Source organism: Aspergillus novofumigatus (assembly GCF_002847465.1).
Source record: "Aspergillus novofumigatus IBT 16806 chromosome Unknown P174scaffold_7, whole genome shotgun sequence".
Lineage (NCBI taxonomy): Eukaryota > Fungi > Ascomycota > Eurotiomycetes > Eurotiales > Aspergillaceae > Aspergillus > Aspergillus novofumigatus.
In genome coordinates, this window is record NW_020194280.1 from 1912056 (window position 1) to 1927028 (window position 14973).

The window sequence follows — 14973 nt, forward strand, 5'->3', positions numbered from 1 at the left end:
CGAATCGGTTCCCAGCTCCAATTCCGAGTCTTTGCTCCTGTCTACGGGGTTTATCTTTAACTTTCCCCTATTTTGTCTAACTTCATCAGGTTCCCTGGAATGATAACCCATGCTGGATGACACCAATATTCACTAAATGTGTATAATTCGTGAACTCGCATCTATTTGATGAACTAGTGAACGCCACATAAGATTGTGTAGAATCTGCTTGTGACTACTTCAATAGATTCTTAAACACCATGTCACTATCTCAACTCAGATAGACTTTCTGGAGTCTGAGACACTTAATTTCGGCCCGGAGCGACTGAAACGTTGGGGATGAACATGGCAGATGACTTGGAAAAATCCGCGTACTCTACCTAGATACCATTTCGTCGATGGAGCCTACCACTCCCTTGGAATGATGTGCGTTGGTGGCTTGATCGATGCAGATCACCATAAATGCAATTGGACGGGACTGGACGGGACAGGACGGGACAGGACGGGACAGGATGGGCCGGGATGGGCCTGGATAGGACTCGATGGGACTGGATGGGAATGGTTACAAATGAACAAACGCGCAAAGGGTGAAAAAAAATATGCTTTATATCGGGTCAGGTATGTACCTTAGCATAGTGTGTTGAATCTGATGGATGTTGAACGAAGCTCAAAAAGAAGTTTTCGTTGTAGCCGAAGGCTGTCTGCTCTACTACTTCAACCTGTCTACTCTGGGTATTTCTATGATCTATACTTCTTAGTTTTACTTTCATCTCTGTACTCATTCGGGAGTTGTTTTCTAGTGATATGTTGATCATTATTGCTTTGAAGGGACACCGTTCCGCTCCGTAATCCTGTGGTTTCCTTGATTCTATCTACCGATTGGAAACCAGTGCTGAAGTACTTCCCCGTCTTCTGTACACCATTGGAAAAGAGACGGCCGCTATTAGTTCCTGGCATAGGCGAACCTGGTGTTAAGCGAGGAATGCCGGGATTGACTTGAAGTGTTCTAGTCCTTAGTCTGTCAACGTCCACACTGAGACTAATTTCCTCAGTCCCTGGCTAGTTGGTTCGGTTGTTTTGGTTTACTGCCTGGTTCTGCCTTCCTGCTTTCTTATCTATTCATCTATGTTGCCTCTGCTAAGGGCCGGCCTAGGCAAGCCATAGAGCTTCTTACTCTGAACCATAGAAATACCAAGCTTGGCCGCCACCTGTCATCAATTTGGAGTATGGCCTGGTTAGCATAGTGACTACCTTGGTGTTACTCATAATGACATGGACTGGGCTCCAAGTGGAGATACTGCAAATATTAAGCTCAAATTATATATAACCTGTATTTTAAAGGTGTTTGCATTGCTCCCCAATGCCAGTTTACCCGCAAAGCCATTCTCAACAGAAAGCTGAAGATGATCTGTGTACTGGATAATAACAAAAGTATACATGCAAGTTGGGGGAAAAGGAATACCTTAAGCCCATTCAGGTTGGTAGCATCATAGTGCTGTGCTTCATGAAGGGCGATAGGAGTAAGTCCATGTTATTGGAGTCGATACATAGGCTGCTATGCCAGCCAATTTGTGTGTATGTGGTCTTGGACCCACTTTATCTCAGCTATGATTACCTGAACCCTACAAAAGGTCAGCTGAGATACAGGTGAGCCGACACTTTGGGAGAGTTTGGACCACTTCCCGAACATTATGTGACTATGAAGTTTTCATAAAGGTCAGCCAAGCTAAATATAATACCTTACTATTGTTTTAATACTATCTATCTAAGGGCCCAAGGGGTGTTTAATTGCTTAAAACTAGTCAATACCTAGTTCTGTCGTTAGAAGTTTAATTACCTTTCTATCTAGTTTAGAACTAGTTTAAAAGGTCAGTAAAAGGTCAGTAAAAGGTCAGTAAAAAGTCAGTAAAAAGTCAGTAAAAAGTCAGTAAAAAGTCAGTGGAAAGTCAGTGGAAAGTCAGTGGAAAGTCAAAATATGTTACACGTGTGTAATTTTTAGAAAGGTTGGCTGACCCGCATTTGTTAACTGAATTCCTTAGTTAAGGGTTGGCTGACGTGTAGTCTCTCAAAAGGTGAGGTGACCTGAACTGATAAGATAACTGCCATGATATAGACAAGATTTTAAGACAAGTGATCAACTAAAGCGCTGGCATCTAGTGGAATAATGAAGAGAGCAATGTAGATGCTTCCTACAAGATCCAAGTCCTAAATAACCATCCAGGGAGTAGCATGTGTAAAGTTATTGTCAGTAACGCAAAAATGGCTTCTGAAATACAATTACTCCCAGAGTATTGGCAAGCTGAGTCCCATGTCCATGATCTCGAGAGTCTGTAGAAAAAGAAGAATAAACATTAAGAATAGCAATACCTAATTTGCCCAGACCCTATTCATAAAATCATCTCACGCTGAATTCCACAGCTGGCGCATAGCATTCAGCAAGTCTCCTGGAGCAATGGCTCCTCTGAACTGGTTGCCAACATCATGGCCCAGCTTCTGCTTCAGCCGTGCCTTGACCGCCGCAAAATGAGGCGGGTTCCAATGCAGATGGACTACCCAGTAGATCAACCGCTTGATGTCCGCTTTTCCATTCTCAGGCAAACACTTCAGGAGCTTCTCCGCATCATGACCAACAGGATCCTTCGCCTTAGACAGCATCGACAGCAACGTATCTTCCAGGTGACCCGAGAACTCAGCCTTGATCACCTTTTCCAGGCTAGTATGATACTTTGTCTCAAAGGCCTGCGCGATCGCAACAAGCTTCGCATCCGATGCACCCAGAAGTACGGCAAAGACACCAGTCTCATCTGTCCCCTTGCGCGCCTGCGTCGCCTGGTGGATCTCACGGACATCGGCATCAACAGACTGCGCATCGAAATATGTCCCCGGCTCCGGCCTCGTAGCATTGAGCAACATGACAAAGAACTGCTCCGTCTTGCCTGACAAATCGCTCTTGATTTCCTCAACCAGCGACTTCTGGTACTTGCCGACATACGCGTACTTGATCGCGCGCAGATCAGCATTCGACCGGCCGACCAACACATCCGTGAGCAGGTTTTCGTTCGTTCCCATCCCCGCCAGCGCATCACGCACGCAAGCGACGTCCTGCTCGAGTGGACCTCTGGCTAAGGAGACAAGAACGTCTTCCAGGTCTCCTGAGAGCTCGGACTTGAGGTCTTTTTCGAGGTTGCGCCCGATGCGGTCGGTGTATGTGTGTCTGATGAGTGCCATTTGCAGGGGGTCGGGCTTGGCCAGGATATTGATGAGGGCTTTTTCGTCTGTGCCAAAGCCTTTCATTGCTTTGCGGAGGGCTTCCGCTTCGCGGGTTGCGTCGCCGGGGGCGCGTTGGTTGGGGTCATAGCCTAGGGATGGTGGAGTGGGCATTGGTTGAGGAGCGTGAGGAGCTGGATAGCCGGGTTGGCCTTGCGGCGGGTAACCTCCCTGAGGAGGATATTGGCCTTGTCCTGGTGGGGGGTATTGGCCAGGTGGAGGATATTGACCCTGCGGAGGGTATTGACCTTGTGGAGGATATTGACCCTGTGGAGGATATTGATTCTGAGGATATGCTCCCTGAGGCGGATACTGCTGCGGTGGTGGATGGCCTCCTTGAGGATATTGTTGCGGTGGTTGGCCGGGCCATTGTTGTTGCGGCGGAGGTGCACCATATGGCTGTTGTTGGTACTGACCAGGGGGAGGATATTGCTGCGGGGGAGCACCTTGGGGGGGATATCTGCCGGGCTGTTGTGGTGGATAATAGGGAGCCTGCTGCTGCTGTTGATGGGCGCCTGGCTGAGGATACCCAGCGCTGTTATAGGGGGGTTGCGGGGTCCGCCGTAGGTTTGCTGGGGGTGTGACATGACAGAAACGTGATGGGGAAAAAGACAATGATAATAGAGACTAATTCAAAGGGAGCGCGTCAGCCTTATATCCCCTCAGCACAGCGTATTTTAGAGTTATCTAGCCTGTGACTCGTATTTTAGCCCATGTCACCACAGCCACAATCAGCTGTAATTTACCCCTCTATTTGTCCCACTGATTGGCACCAACCCAAGCTACATTACGGAATGCACAGCCACTGGAGAGACACAAAAGGACTTAACCCAATAGTGATGAGGGTCTTGACTCGCTTCGTCCAATAGGGAACTTGTCAAGCCACAGTGCACCGCCATTCTGCCAAGCCTAATTTCCTGATCATCCCACCGGAACCCCTCCGTTTGCTCATGACACGTGCATAAAGATAGATTAGGAACCTTTTCTGGTTTGGATTTTCCTTTTTCCTTTTTTTTTAGAAAAAAGGATTATGTAACCTTGCATAACATAACTAATGATATTTGATGACTGAACTAGATTCTCAGTATGAGACCTTTTTAGGTCGACATAGCTCTGCCAAGTAGGCCATTATTTTTAGTCAAACAGAGCGAACTGCTTCCACAACTTGCCCAATCCGTTCCCAGCGTTCCAGCGTCCCAGCGTCCCAGCGCCATAGTAGGATAGACACCTTACTTCAAGCACCAGGACAGAGCTACTGTTCATCGGGACGTCTCTCTTTTCTGCAACCGAGTCACACAGCCGAAAATCTGGTTGTCGGTGATATTCTCTTGGCCTCGCACAAGGCCTTTGAGCTTCCTATCCGTTTACTGTCGCTTTGAGCCCCTATCGTCCCATTTGTGTGAGAGAATACCACACGCGAGCGGCGAGGGGACTCCACGGCAAAAGACTGATACCCAGACCACAACATAACAGGATAATCTCCCTTCCTTGCCTCGGTAGAGCGGATGATGGTTGCCGAATCGTGATGAACGTATAACACCCGTGCTGATCGGCGATATACTAAAGTATCTGGGACTCTCATGCCGCCACCCAGCTGGCTTCTAAGTATCGTCCTTGGACACTGTTCACGGCATCGTTCAGTGCTCTCATGATTCGAATGGGACAGACTGTCACAGACATGATTGATCCAAGCGATGGATCTGCTAAGCATCGATGTATGTCTTAAGGTGAACGTAACCAAGGATCGTCCAATAGGTCCCTTGCCGATTCTCTCTCCTCGGGCTTCCGTTTGAGTATCTTGCGAAGGAATTGGATGAAAAGCTGCTGCGATTTACCATCCAAACTTGCTTCCAGCTTCTCCAACGAAATAGGAGGGATATCAATGGTCCCCTTCCCATTCCCTATTTCGTAGTCAGCAAAAGCCTCTTGGAAGATCATGATTCATACATACCTTCGCGGTCAAAGAATTCGCTCGCAAAGTCACTGCTCTGAATCATTTCTCTCGGTGGTGGTCCCATAATGCGATCATTTCGGCGAGATGATGGCCATCAGAGTTTTCCTTAGCTGAATCTCGAGCGTAGAACAGATGTCCTTGTTGGAAGTTATCCCATGTCTGCACCCGATGTTACCAAAGGGGACGTCTACTACTCGCCGTAATAGCTTAATTACAAGACGGGTTCATAAGAAATGAATGTATACCAGCACTCCGACGTTCCAGATATCAACCTTTTCATACCAAGGCATCCGTAATACCACCTCGGGAGTCCGGTAAATATAGGGCTGAATATCCCTGGTGTAAGTATTGGACCCATAGCGAGCCTGACCAAAATCACAAAGGATAGGACGACCATGTTGCTTGGTTTTCCTAAGCTTTCGAGAAACATAGATTACCCGATTTCCAATGATTTTCTGTGGGCTAGGATTGGATTTCTCTCGCTCTTCAAAATCGGCTAAGATCGTTGTGTCCTCAATACCCATCATGATGTTCTTTCTTGAATATCTGGAAAACCTCAGTTAGAAGGCTCCTCTGGAGATGGAGACTGGATAATACCCGAATGGACAATCCCAGCATCTGTATGAAGATAATCAAGAGTAAGAAGGAGATGCATCAGGGTCAACTTGACTATATTTTCGGAGAGTACCTTCGCCCCAAATTGGGCGCGAAAATCATATAGACTTATCCCCAGCGGAGGATGAACAAGACATCCAAATTTACGGTCTGCAGAAATAATCTGGAAGCTATCCAACGCTTTGCGGATAAGCTTAGCACCAGCATGATTTACTGCACCGAGGAAATTCAAATAGTGGTAGATGTCTGTCTCTCTTTGGCCTTCTTCCGAATTGCACTCGAATACCTTCAGCGTAACATAGGCATGCTGTCTAGAGCAGAGTGAGTTTTTGGCGTCACTGATTAATCGTAGGGTAAGCTAACTGTAGGTCCTTGCACAGCCAAAGAGTTGAACATCCCGCACTATTTCCTACCTCCTCGAGGATGGCTAACAGCAAAGGGCCCATCCGGCTTACGCCGTCAATGATCCCCAACTCTCCCAATTTCGACGTCAAAGACTCATCATTCTTTCAAAAATATCAAGAGCTACCTTCCCCAGAAGATGTCCAAGCCCAAGCGGAAGCTCAACGTCTTGCGGGATTCAACCCAAACCCTAGGAAAGACTACCAAAGCGCCGTGCCTTATTTTATAAAACCACAACCCGCGGTATTTGAAAACATGAACCTCCTTGTCAAGTGGGGACTCACAGAGCATATTTCCGAGGCCCAGACACTATTTGCTCTCCGCCGACTTCTAAATGGCCTTGTTCCTGTTCCCGAGGTGTACGGGTGGCGCACAGATGGAGTTGTAAAATACATCTACATGGAGTGCATCCGAGGGCAGACCCTGGAGCAAGCATGGGATAAACTGGAGCCCGATGATAAGGTTTCGATCTCCCGCGAGCTTCGCACAATATGTGACAATCTGCATCGCCTTGAGCAGGGCCCTTCGGATCCGTTTGTGGGTATGCATACCGCGCCCTACAGCGTGTTTGTGCCTGACCTAATTCATTCCGACAGGGACTATTGCACGAGCCCCTGTTTATGATAGAGCTTTGGGCTTGGATTGCATACCAGCAGAGCGACCATTCGCGACAGTAAAAGAGTTCCATGACTGGTTCGCATTTCTCCGCAGAAGACCGATGCCGGATCCTTACTCGGTACCCATCGAGTCATATCGCTATGAGCTGCCGGACGACTGTGCCATCAAGTTCACCCATGGTGATCTCCACCGCAGTAACATCGTTATCAGTTCCTCTCGGCCGTATCGTACTCTGGCTATTGTTGACTGGGAGCAGTCGGGCTGGTTTCCCGCTTACTGGGAGGCCCGCAAGGCGCAATATACTGCATGGATTACAGAAGAATGGAGCACGACATATTTGCCAATGATTTTAGATATGTGCCCTGGTACTTTGGAGTCATGGAACTACTATACTATATCCATCGGCCCTTAGATTATTCCATTGCGACATTCCGGGAGTTTACAGGAATAGCTCAGTACGGAAATTCTGCCTTCAGATTCTAGTCGCGTTCACAGCTTGCGGAGATCAATCAGGTAACAAGCTGTACACTAAATTGAAGTGGTGTATGGACGCCCATCAAGCAGTCTATGAATGAAAGTTTGAAGCGTCTCACTACATGCTCCGGGCCTGTATACTAGCAATTTGCACTTTTCAGCAAGCACACTAATGAGAGAAAACGCAGTTTTCCGAGTTTCAATCTCAGCATCATGGTCCCCAAATACTAACTAGGTTTTCACTGAAGCTCTGACAATGTTTGTCTGGCCTAATATGTGCATAAAGGAGATTGCAGATGGTGGGCATCTATCTACGAGAACACCAACTATTTGGTACAATCAAGCCTCAAGGCAAGTGTCGGTAGGATAGTTGCAGCTGTCGCCACTACCGCCAGTAATGCTGACATTCTCAAAAACAAAATTAGAGCAGCTGCCGTCACCACAGAGAATGTAGTAATCCTTGCCATCGCTCATCGTACCAGTGACATCAACAAAGGTGATGTCCTTGATCTTAACGCCATTGGTAGGCTCGCCGGTAGGGCCCCCGTTCAGGTAATCTTGCTGGATGTCGATACCATAGTCGCTGATGCCGGAGACGGTGATGTTCTCGTAGCGGATGTTGGAGACCTCACCGGTGGTTCCGGAGTTCGATTTGATTCTGCACCCATTCGAGCTGTTGATGACCTGCGAGTTGGAGAAGGTCACTCCGTCAACGGTATTGTCGCTCTTACCGCCGATGGAGCCGATGCTCAGCCCGTGGCCGCCGTAGCAGTAAATGTTGTCCACGACAATGTCTGTGCCGCTGCTAACGGCGACGCAGTCATCCTGGTTGTGCACCCAGCTGTTCTGGAGGGTGAGGTTCGTGCTGGACTTGATGTCGAAACCGTCGGAGTTGTGGGCGGCCGGTTTGCTGCCGCTCTCGCTGTTGGGGTCGTCGCCGGCGGAGTTGTTCAGCGTAATGCCGGAGATGACCAGGTTCTCGGTGTTCTCGATGTCGAAGCAGTGGACGGGCCAATTCTGAATGTTGAGGTTCTCGATGCGCGAGTCGTACAGGTGCTTGGCGACGATGAAGTGGTCGGGCTTGGAGGAGCCGCCGTTGGAGCCCTCCCCGTCCCAGTAGGCGGCGCCGTTGCCGTCGATGACGTGGCCCTCTGCGCCGGTGATGGTCACATCAGTTCCAGAGATGACAATGGGGTCGAAGTCGTCGTCGGGGGTGTCGCCGAAGGTTGTGGTACCGGCGAAGATCACGGCAGCGCCTGTCTGCAAGTTCTGAAGGTCGATTGTGCTGGATGGAGGGGCATAGACGTCCGACAGGAGGATGTTCGAGCAGGATGCGACGGCCGAGGAGATGGCAGCGTACTCGGTCACGGTGCAGGTGGTGCCGCCGTTACCAGCGAACGTGGAGCTCTTCGTAGGGGCAGGGGCTTGGGTGATGGAAGCCGCAGCATTGGCTTTCAGAGTGGTGGGAGCAACGATGGAAGTGACCTGAGGAGTGGCCGTGTTGACCTGAGTCTGTCATTAGCACGTCATTCGTCTCGATACTCACGGATTGGATACTCACAGCACTGGTTTGAGTAGGAGGAGCGACAGTAGCAGGACCCAGACAGCTACAGGCGCTTGATAGGTGCTTGGTATTGTAGTCGCAGTTGCTGAGAAGAGCGGCAGGCACGCCGGTGGTTTCAGTCACCGCGCTGACGGTGAAAGTGGCACAGAAGCTGGCAGCAGCAGCAGACGAGACCGAAAACACAGAGGCACAGGAATGATTGGCGTCACTGGGGTCGACACAGGCAAGAGCCAGGGGAACGAAGGGAACGAGGAGCGCACCGCGCTTCATCTTGGACAAATGAGTGACTTTAACGAGATTACAAAACACAGGGAAGAAAGGAAGGGGATGTAAGTGAATGGATATAGGACCAAGCCTGTGCTGTTATAGTTACCAGGAACGAATGGGCAACCATATGTCTTTATATAACCGACCGAGTCAGGAGATGACAATGAATCTTCTGGAGTGGACCATCTAGCAATGCAGACTCTGACTTAGTTACTCCATATAGTTAGATATCAAATTGGTGGATCACGGATGCCATTAGCTTGCATAACGGCTGTTTCAGATTGCTTCAGGAACACAAAAGCCACAAACTCAACGGAGAACCACTTGCTTGCATGGAGGACTGAAATGAACTGTTTAATTGCTTAATATATACTAGAGTGGGGCTTCTCTTTAGCTTGTCATAGCTTGCCATAGCTTGTCAGTCTTGACTCGGTGGGATTGTCCTTATTGGCGCTGTCGGCAATTCCAATTCCACCAGCCAAAGTATTCATAACTAATTACGGGGCAGGCATGGTTATTGGGGCTTCGGAAATGTTTCATCAGTATCCGCTACTTGATAGGGGCCTCGCTTGCCTTAAGTCCGAGGTTCTGCCATTATCCGTACAATTCCGAGGTTTAGGCATCGAGTTCGACAGTCCAATTCTGCTGAAAGACTCTGTTCAAGCACCTTGAGGGATTCCATCGTAGTCCAATGTCGGTGAAAGAATAATATATCTGTTGCTGACGGAAATTAACCGTATTATGTGTAGGTGCGACGTGTAGCCTCTGATGGTGATTCCTGCGCGGTTCTATACTTAAATCACTTTGATATAGGCGTTGATGGAGATCAAATAAATCGCTATGAACCATGACCCTGAAATCGCCGTGCTCATATGTCATATCAATCATGAAACGGAATTATTATACAACCCCACAGGGGGTACGGGTATCATTCAGCATGACCGTTCCCATTCTCACCTCCATTCTCTCTCGCCTCATGCGAGTTCTGCAACTCTTTCCACCGCCGCACCACCATGGCGCGCTCATCAGCGGAAGACGCGCACATCTCATCAATCCCCTGCTGTATTCGTGAGGACAGAATCTCCTTGATTTTGCTTTTGGATAGGGAGTTGCGCAGGCTCTTGTGGAGGCCGTCGAGGGGATACCCTGCTAGGCCCCAGAATCCTAATATCATCAGTACGAAGTAATCAAGAAAGAAAGGTGGTCAAACCTGCTGCGGGCTTGAGGATGACTCCCCCGAGACCTTTGCCGATGCCTTTCACAAGACCGGTTGGGCCGGATCTCTCCAGACCTTGTGCTGGCTGTGTGACGAGGCCGGTGATTCCTTGGTAGAATTCCTGGGTGAATTCCTATTTGCATCATTAGCTTTCCGTTAACCTTGACGGAAGAGGGATCAAATGTTAGTATCAACCTTTCCAGCGGCTCGAAACCCGCTCCGCACACCCATCACCGTCGGGGTTTTGGCCACCGTCCTGTCGTGGTACAGCTTCGGCGCATTGTGGAAGCCCTTGGACAGACTCAGGGTCACGTCGGTAGGGATCGTAATCGCCCAGTTCAACAGTCGCTTGCCAAACCGTTTGCCGTGATAGCCAGTCTCCGCTAGCACCACATGTATACCTCCCCGCGCCTCCCTTGTCGCCCGTCGGCTGATCGTCCTCTCCAGATCCAGTTCACCACCGTCCTCGTCGCTCTCGACATGCGTGTCTGTAGAATCTGATTGGATCGTGGACTGGTCGGATATTCGACTTCGTGGTCCTGGCCCGCTATCCCTGGATATCCGATCGGGAGCAGAGACAAAACTCGTAGTTTCACCATCAACTTGCTCCTCCTCATCGTCTTCGTCCTCTTCTTCCTCTTCTTCCTCTGCATCACCAGACGGACTCGAGATCGGAGAAGCGGACGACGATCGCCGCATACTCGCCACCGCGCCCAGCTGCGACCGCACCCGGTCTTCCGGGGGGATGCCGTCCATTAACTTCATACTCCTCCCTATCCGTGCCTCACAGTCACAGGTGATCTCCTCGTCGTGACTATGACGCCACCCATGCTTCTTGTGGTAATGGTGATGGCGCGAGATCGCCTCGGCAAGGTCCACCGGCGCCGTTGCGAGCACCATCACAAAATCCGACATGATGCCGTAGAGCACCTCTGCGCCCGCAGAGAGGGGACCCCGAGGGTCGCGGTTCGTATCGTATTCTTTCGACCGGTAAAGGACGACATTCTGCGGCTTGAGGAAGCCCGCCTCGACGAGCACAGCCGCTGCAAACGTGCTCAGCCTGATGTGCGAGTGGCGCACCCACCATACCGCCGGACGCTGCGGACAGATCGAGCAGCGCAGCGTCTCCAGGTCCAAGTGCCGGTGGAAACTGGCCACGGCGCACTTGACGCCATTCTCCTGTCGCATCATCGCCCCGATCTCGCCTGCCTTCTCTTGCATCTCCGGCCCGAGTGCCTTGTTGATCGCGTCGGCGAGCTTCTCCACGTTCAGCTGTTTATATGGGATGGGCGCCGGGCCTGCACCGGCTCGGTACACTATCGAGCCCCAGAAGGGCTGGTCGCCGAAGAAGGGGATGACGATGGTCGGTCGGCCGAGCGCAAGCCCGGCTGCTGTGGTTCCTGCTCCGCCGTGATGGACCACGCACGAGACGTGCTTGAACAGCCAGTCGTGGGGACAGCTGCCGACCATGAACACGTTCTTGGGAATTTCGGCTTCCCCTGCGCCGATGTTGCCCCAGCCTTTGTTGACCAGTGCGCGCTGGCCGGTTTTAACGATCGCCTCGAAGACGATCTTGGTTAGTTTTGTTGGGTTATCGACGACGATGGAGCCGAACCCGACATAGATGGGTGGGGGCCGTCTTGTAGGAACTTGACTAGATCGTCGGGCGGCGTGTAGCTGCTTGGAGCAGGGAGCATGCTGAAGCCGCAGATGTCGACATTGGTTAGCCAGTCGACTGGTTTGGGGAGCAGAGCAGGTGACCTGGTATTTGTCAGTATTTAAATTCACAAACAAAATCGAGGCTACCCACCAGAGATAAGTGAACGGAATGCGAAGCTTCTGAGCAATACCCGGCGCGCGAATGGCGTCCAACGGATCAAGTCCTAACTCCCGCTTGCGGAACTTATTAAGCAGATCTCCCAATCCCTCATAAAGCATCATCTCGACAATCGCATACGAGGCGAAATTCGCGACGGAGCGCTTCGTACGCGTCGGACGCACGTTGGCCAGCGGATGCGGAAAGGCCTGCGTGGGCGTCCAGGGCATCGTAAACATGAGAGTCAACGGTACGCCCAATTTCTCCGCACAGCTGATATGCGCAAAGCTCGGCGGGTTGGCGATAATCGCGTCCGCCACGAACGGCTGCTGCCGGTAGTCCACCGTCTCGCTCCACGGATCCTCGGGGACATGGTGCAGTCCCGTTCCATCGCCTGTCTCGAAGCACGATCGCCAGCAGCCAGAGAATATTGCCGCCATTTCCCTCCGCCGGCGCCGGATCGCCCCGCTGCGCAGCGTTTTCATCCCCGGCAGCAGACCGGGGTTCTTCACCATGAACGCCATGAGCTCGGCGGGATCGCCACCAATGTTGAAGAATTCCAGGCCGTGGTCCTGTACGAAGTCGCGAAAAGCTAAATGCGTCGCGAGTCGGACGCGGTGGCCCCGTTCTTTGAGGGCCATGCCGAGTGCGACGAAGGGCTGTACGTCGCCGCGCGATCCGACGACTTGGATAACGATGTTGAGGCGGAGTGGGAAGGGTGCGGGTTTCTCGATGGAAGGCAGGGGAAGGGATGCTCGTCGTACGTCTTCCGGGGTTGGTTTGTGTGACTTTTCCAGGTGTTTGAGGAGGTTCGTGAGGCTGGATTTTCGGCCGCGGAACTTGATATCCAGGCGTCCGTCGTCTGCAGCAAATCACATCAGCTTTGCCATTTATCCGCTGAATACAGCAGCCATACCCGTCACCCGCACCCCCGTGTTCATCCCATGGTCCATCATGGGTGTGCGACGCCGGTCCGCCGAGGCCGGGTCGCTGAGGGCCTCTTGCGGCCAGTCGGCCGTCGTGATGCCACCAGTGGGTTGTTGCGGAGGCATCGTGTCCTGGGTGGAAACAAAATCCCAGGTTTAAGGACTAGGTAACTGAGAAACTTCATGAGAGAGTAAAGCGCAACTGGTATCTTGACTCTTGAGATATAAATTTCTGGAGTGTCCTGATGCGGTGGCCTCACCCGATGATGTCATGGCCCGTTAAACTTTGCCGTGGGTCAGAAGGAGCAACCTCGGCATCGCGACATCAGTAAGTCTTCATCGTTATTGGTTTGTATACCTTCATTTAAAGGTGCTGGATGATCTGAAATAAGCTATGATATGATGATCCTGCTCTTCCGGCATAACCGGTTCGGCCTCGGAGTGACTACATTTGGCCGATGTACACCGATCCCGTCGTGTCGATCATTTCGATCAAGGTCAATCTAGATACTCGCCGCCTTTGGAGTTCTCGTTCTTATTATCCATGTCTTATCAGCAATCCGCGCTGTATCATCATAAGGCAAATATGAAACCCTCAACCTCTCTACCGCGCAGGCCGCACTGACGCGCTATGGGATAAATCAGTTCCATCTCATCGGCCACTCAATGGGCTGCCTCCCGGCAGTGATGCTAGCACATACCGAACCAGCCCGTGTCCTCAGCTTCATCAATATCAAGGACAGCCACACGCCGGAAGATGGTTTCCCGAGTTAGCAGATCTCCGAGTCCCTATGGGTCTCGGATGAGGGCTTTCTGATGCACTTCATTGAGTGGACGCGTCGATCGGCGTCGCTTGTTAATGGCCTTTATGCTGCTGGTCTACGTGCTTGAGTGCGTGCTTTGGCTGTCAGAAGGATCCTCGCTTCGATGGCTTGTCGGATTTAGGAAGGCTTACGAAGAAGTTTCGGGCGCCTTCCGTGTCCAACGATGTCCATGTTTGGCGATCAGAACTGAGGCTTGTCGTATCTTAGGTATTGAGGGAGGGAGGCTGACATAGTACCTATATGTGTCTGGTGTCCCAGAGAGGGAGGTTACTGCAAAATATACACACCAAATCAACAAATGCACAGGTATGCCGAGACTGTCTTTTTGTGGGATCCATTTCAGATAATTTATTATTCCAGAAGCGGGCACATGATCAATGGGCAACGTACAAGATACAGGCCGATATCGGAAGGGGCAGAAGAGAAAACGAGCAAAAAGATCAGACGGAACGGAAAAGCAAGGGACCAAGGCGAAGGATGCTTTTGCTTTGCCCTGTCTGCTGCATGCGTCAACTGGTCAGCCAATCCACGCGTTTTCTGGAGACCCCAGGCAGCAGGGTAGGTGAGGCCCCGCCTGAGAGATCGGCAGGAAAGATCGGAGGAACAGTAAGATGGAGGCGAATATGCAGGTAAGACGGAAGATGGAGGGGCGATGGAGGGGAACTACGGCGGCGCGATTTGCAGGTAAACTATTCCACTCATGTACTACTTAGATAGCTTCATTGTGACAGGTACACCTGGGAAAGAATCGCTTAACGCCTCTATATCTAAGCCTCTTGAGATCAGAGTCCATGAGTTGTTGTTCACTCGAGGAGAATACTCTTATTTGATATTCACTGCCAAGTAAATAACTTGTATACAATCGCGATAACCGCCAATACAAAGCAAAATGATCTAAAAGGAACCCTATTCTAAGCCGTAGGCATCACACCGGCTTTCCACATCCTCCTGGCTGATTCCTCTTAATACCACCAAGTTCTGCACAACGTTTGGCAAGATTCGCCGTCAAGTATGGCCTGTACTCAGGTTGTATTTGTCTTACTGTCTTGGC

At 50.8% G+C, this 14973-nt stretch overlaps 5 protein-coding genes across 5 annotated transcripts; 1 reads left to right on the plus strand and 4 right to left on the minus strand.

Moving 5' to 3' along the window:
- Window positions 1–2379: 2379 nt before the first annotated feature.
- On the minus strand, window positions 2380–4145 carry P174DRAFT_463319 (Annexin; the record flags this gene model as incomplete). Its single annotated transcript, XM_024830248.1, has 2 exons — window positions 2380–3818; window positions 4100–4145. 2 exons carry the CDS (start codon window positions 4143–4145, stop codon window positions 2380–2382), a joined length of 1485 nt encoding a protein of 494 aa, XP_024679781.1.
- A 798-nt stretch (window positions 4146–4943) lies between these two features.
- Window positions 4944–6213, minus strand: P174DRAFT_495555 (kinase-like protein; the record flags this gene model as incomplete). Its single annotated transcript, XM_024830870.1, has 4 exons — window positions 4944–5359; window positions 5446–5737; window positions 5788–6126; window positions 6179–6213. Coding segments are annotated over 4 exons (786 nt in total), but the record flags the coding sequence as incomplete, so codon positions are not given.
- A 25-nt stretch (window positions 6214–6238) lies between these two features.
- On the plus strand, window positions 6239–7247 carry P174DRAFT_376583 (uncharacterized protein; the record flags this gene model as incomplete). Its single annotated transcript, XM_024822700.1, has 2 exons — window positions 6239–6781; window positions 6900–7247. The coding sequence occupies 2 exons, from the start codon at window positions 6239–6241 to the stop codon at window positions 7245–7247; spliced, it is 891 nt and encodes a 296-aa protein (XP_024679783.1).
- A 401-nt stretch (window positions 7248–7648) lies between these two features.
- On the minus strand, window positions 7649–9143 carry P174DRAFT_375886 (putative polygalacturonase; the record flags this gene model as incomplete). Its single annotated transcript, XM_024822654.1, has 2 exons — window positions 7649–8794; window positions 8871–9143. 2 exons carry the CDS (start codon window positions 9141–9143, stop codon window positions 7649–7651), a joined length of 1419 nt encoding a protein of 472 aa, XP_024679784.1.
- Window positions 9144–10068: 925 nt separating this feature from the next.
- P174DRAFT_506716 (putative UDP-glucose,sterol transferase) lies at window positions 10069–13443 on the minus strand (the record flags this gene model as incomplete). Its single annotated transcript, XM_024831325.1, has 4 exons — window positions 13089–13443; window positions 10552–13034; window positions 10351–10489; window positions 10069–10304 (listed from the first exon to the last, which is right to left on the minus strand). The coding sequence occupies exons 1-4, from the start codon at window positions 13222–13224 to the stop codon at window positions 10069–10071; spliced, it is 2994 nt and encodes a 997-aa protein (XP_024679785.1). The 5' UTR covers window positions 13225–13443.
- Between the last annotated feature and the right edge of the window lie 1530 nt (window positions 13444–14973).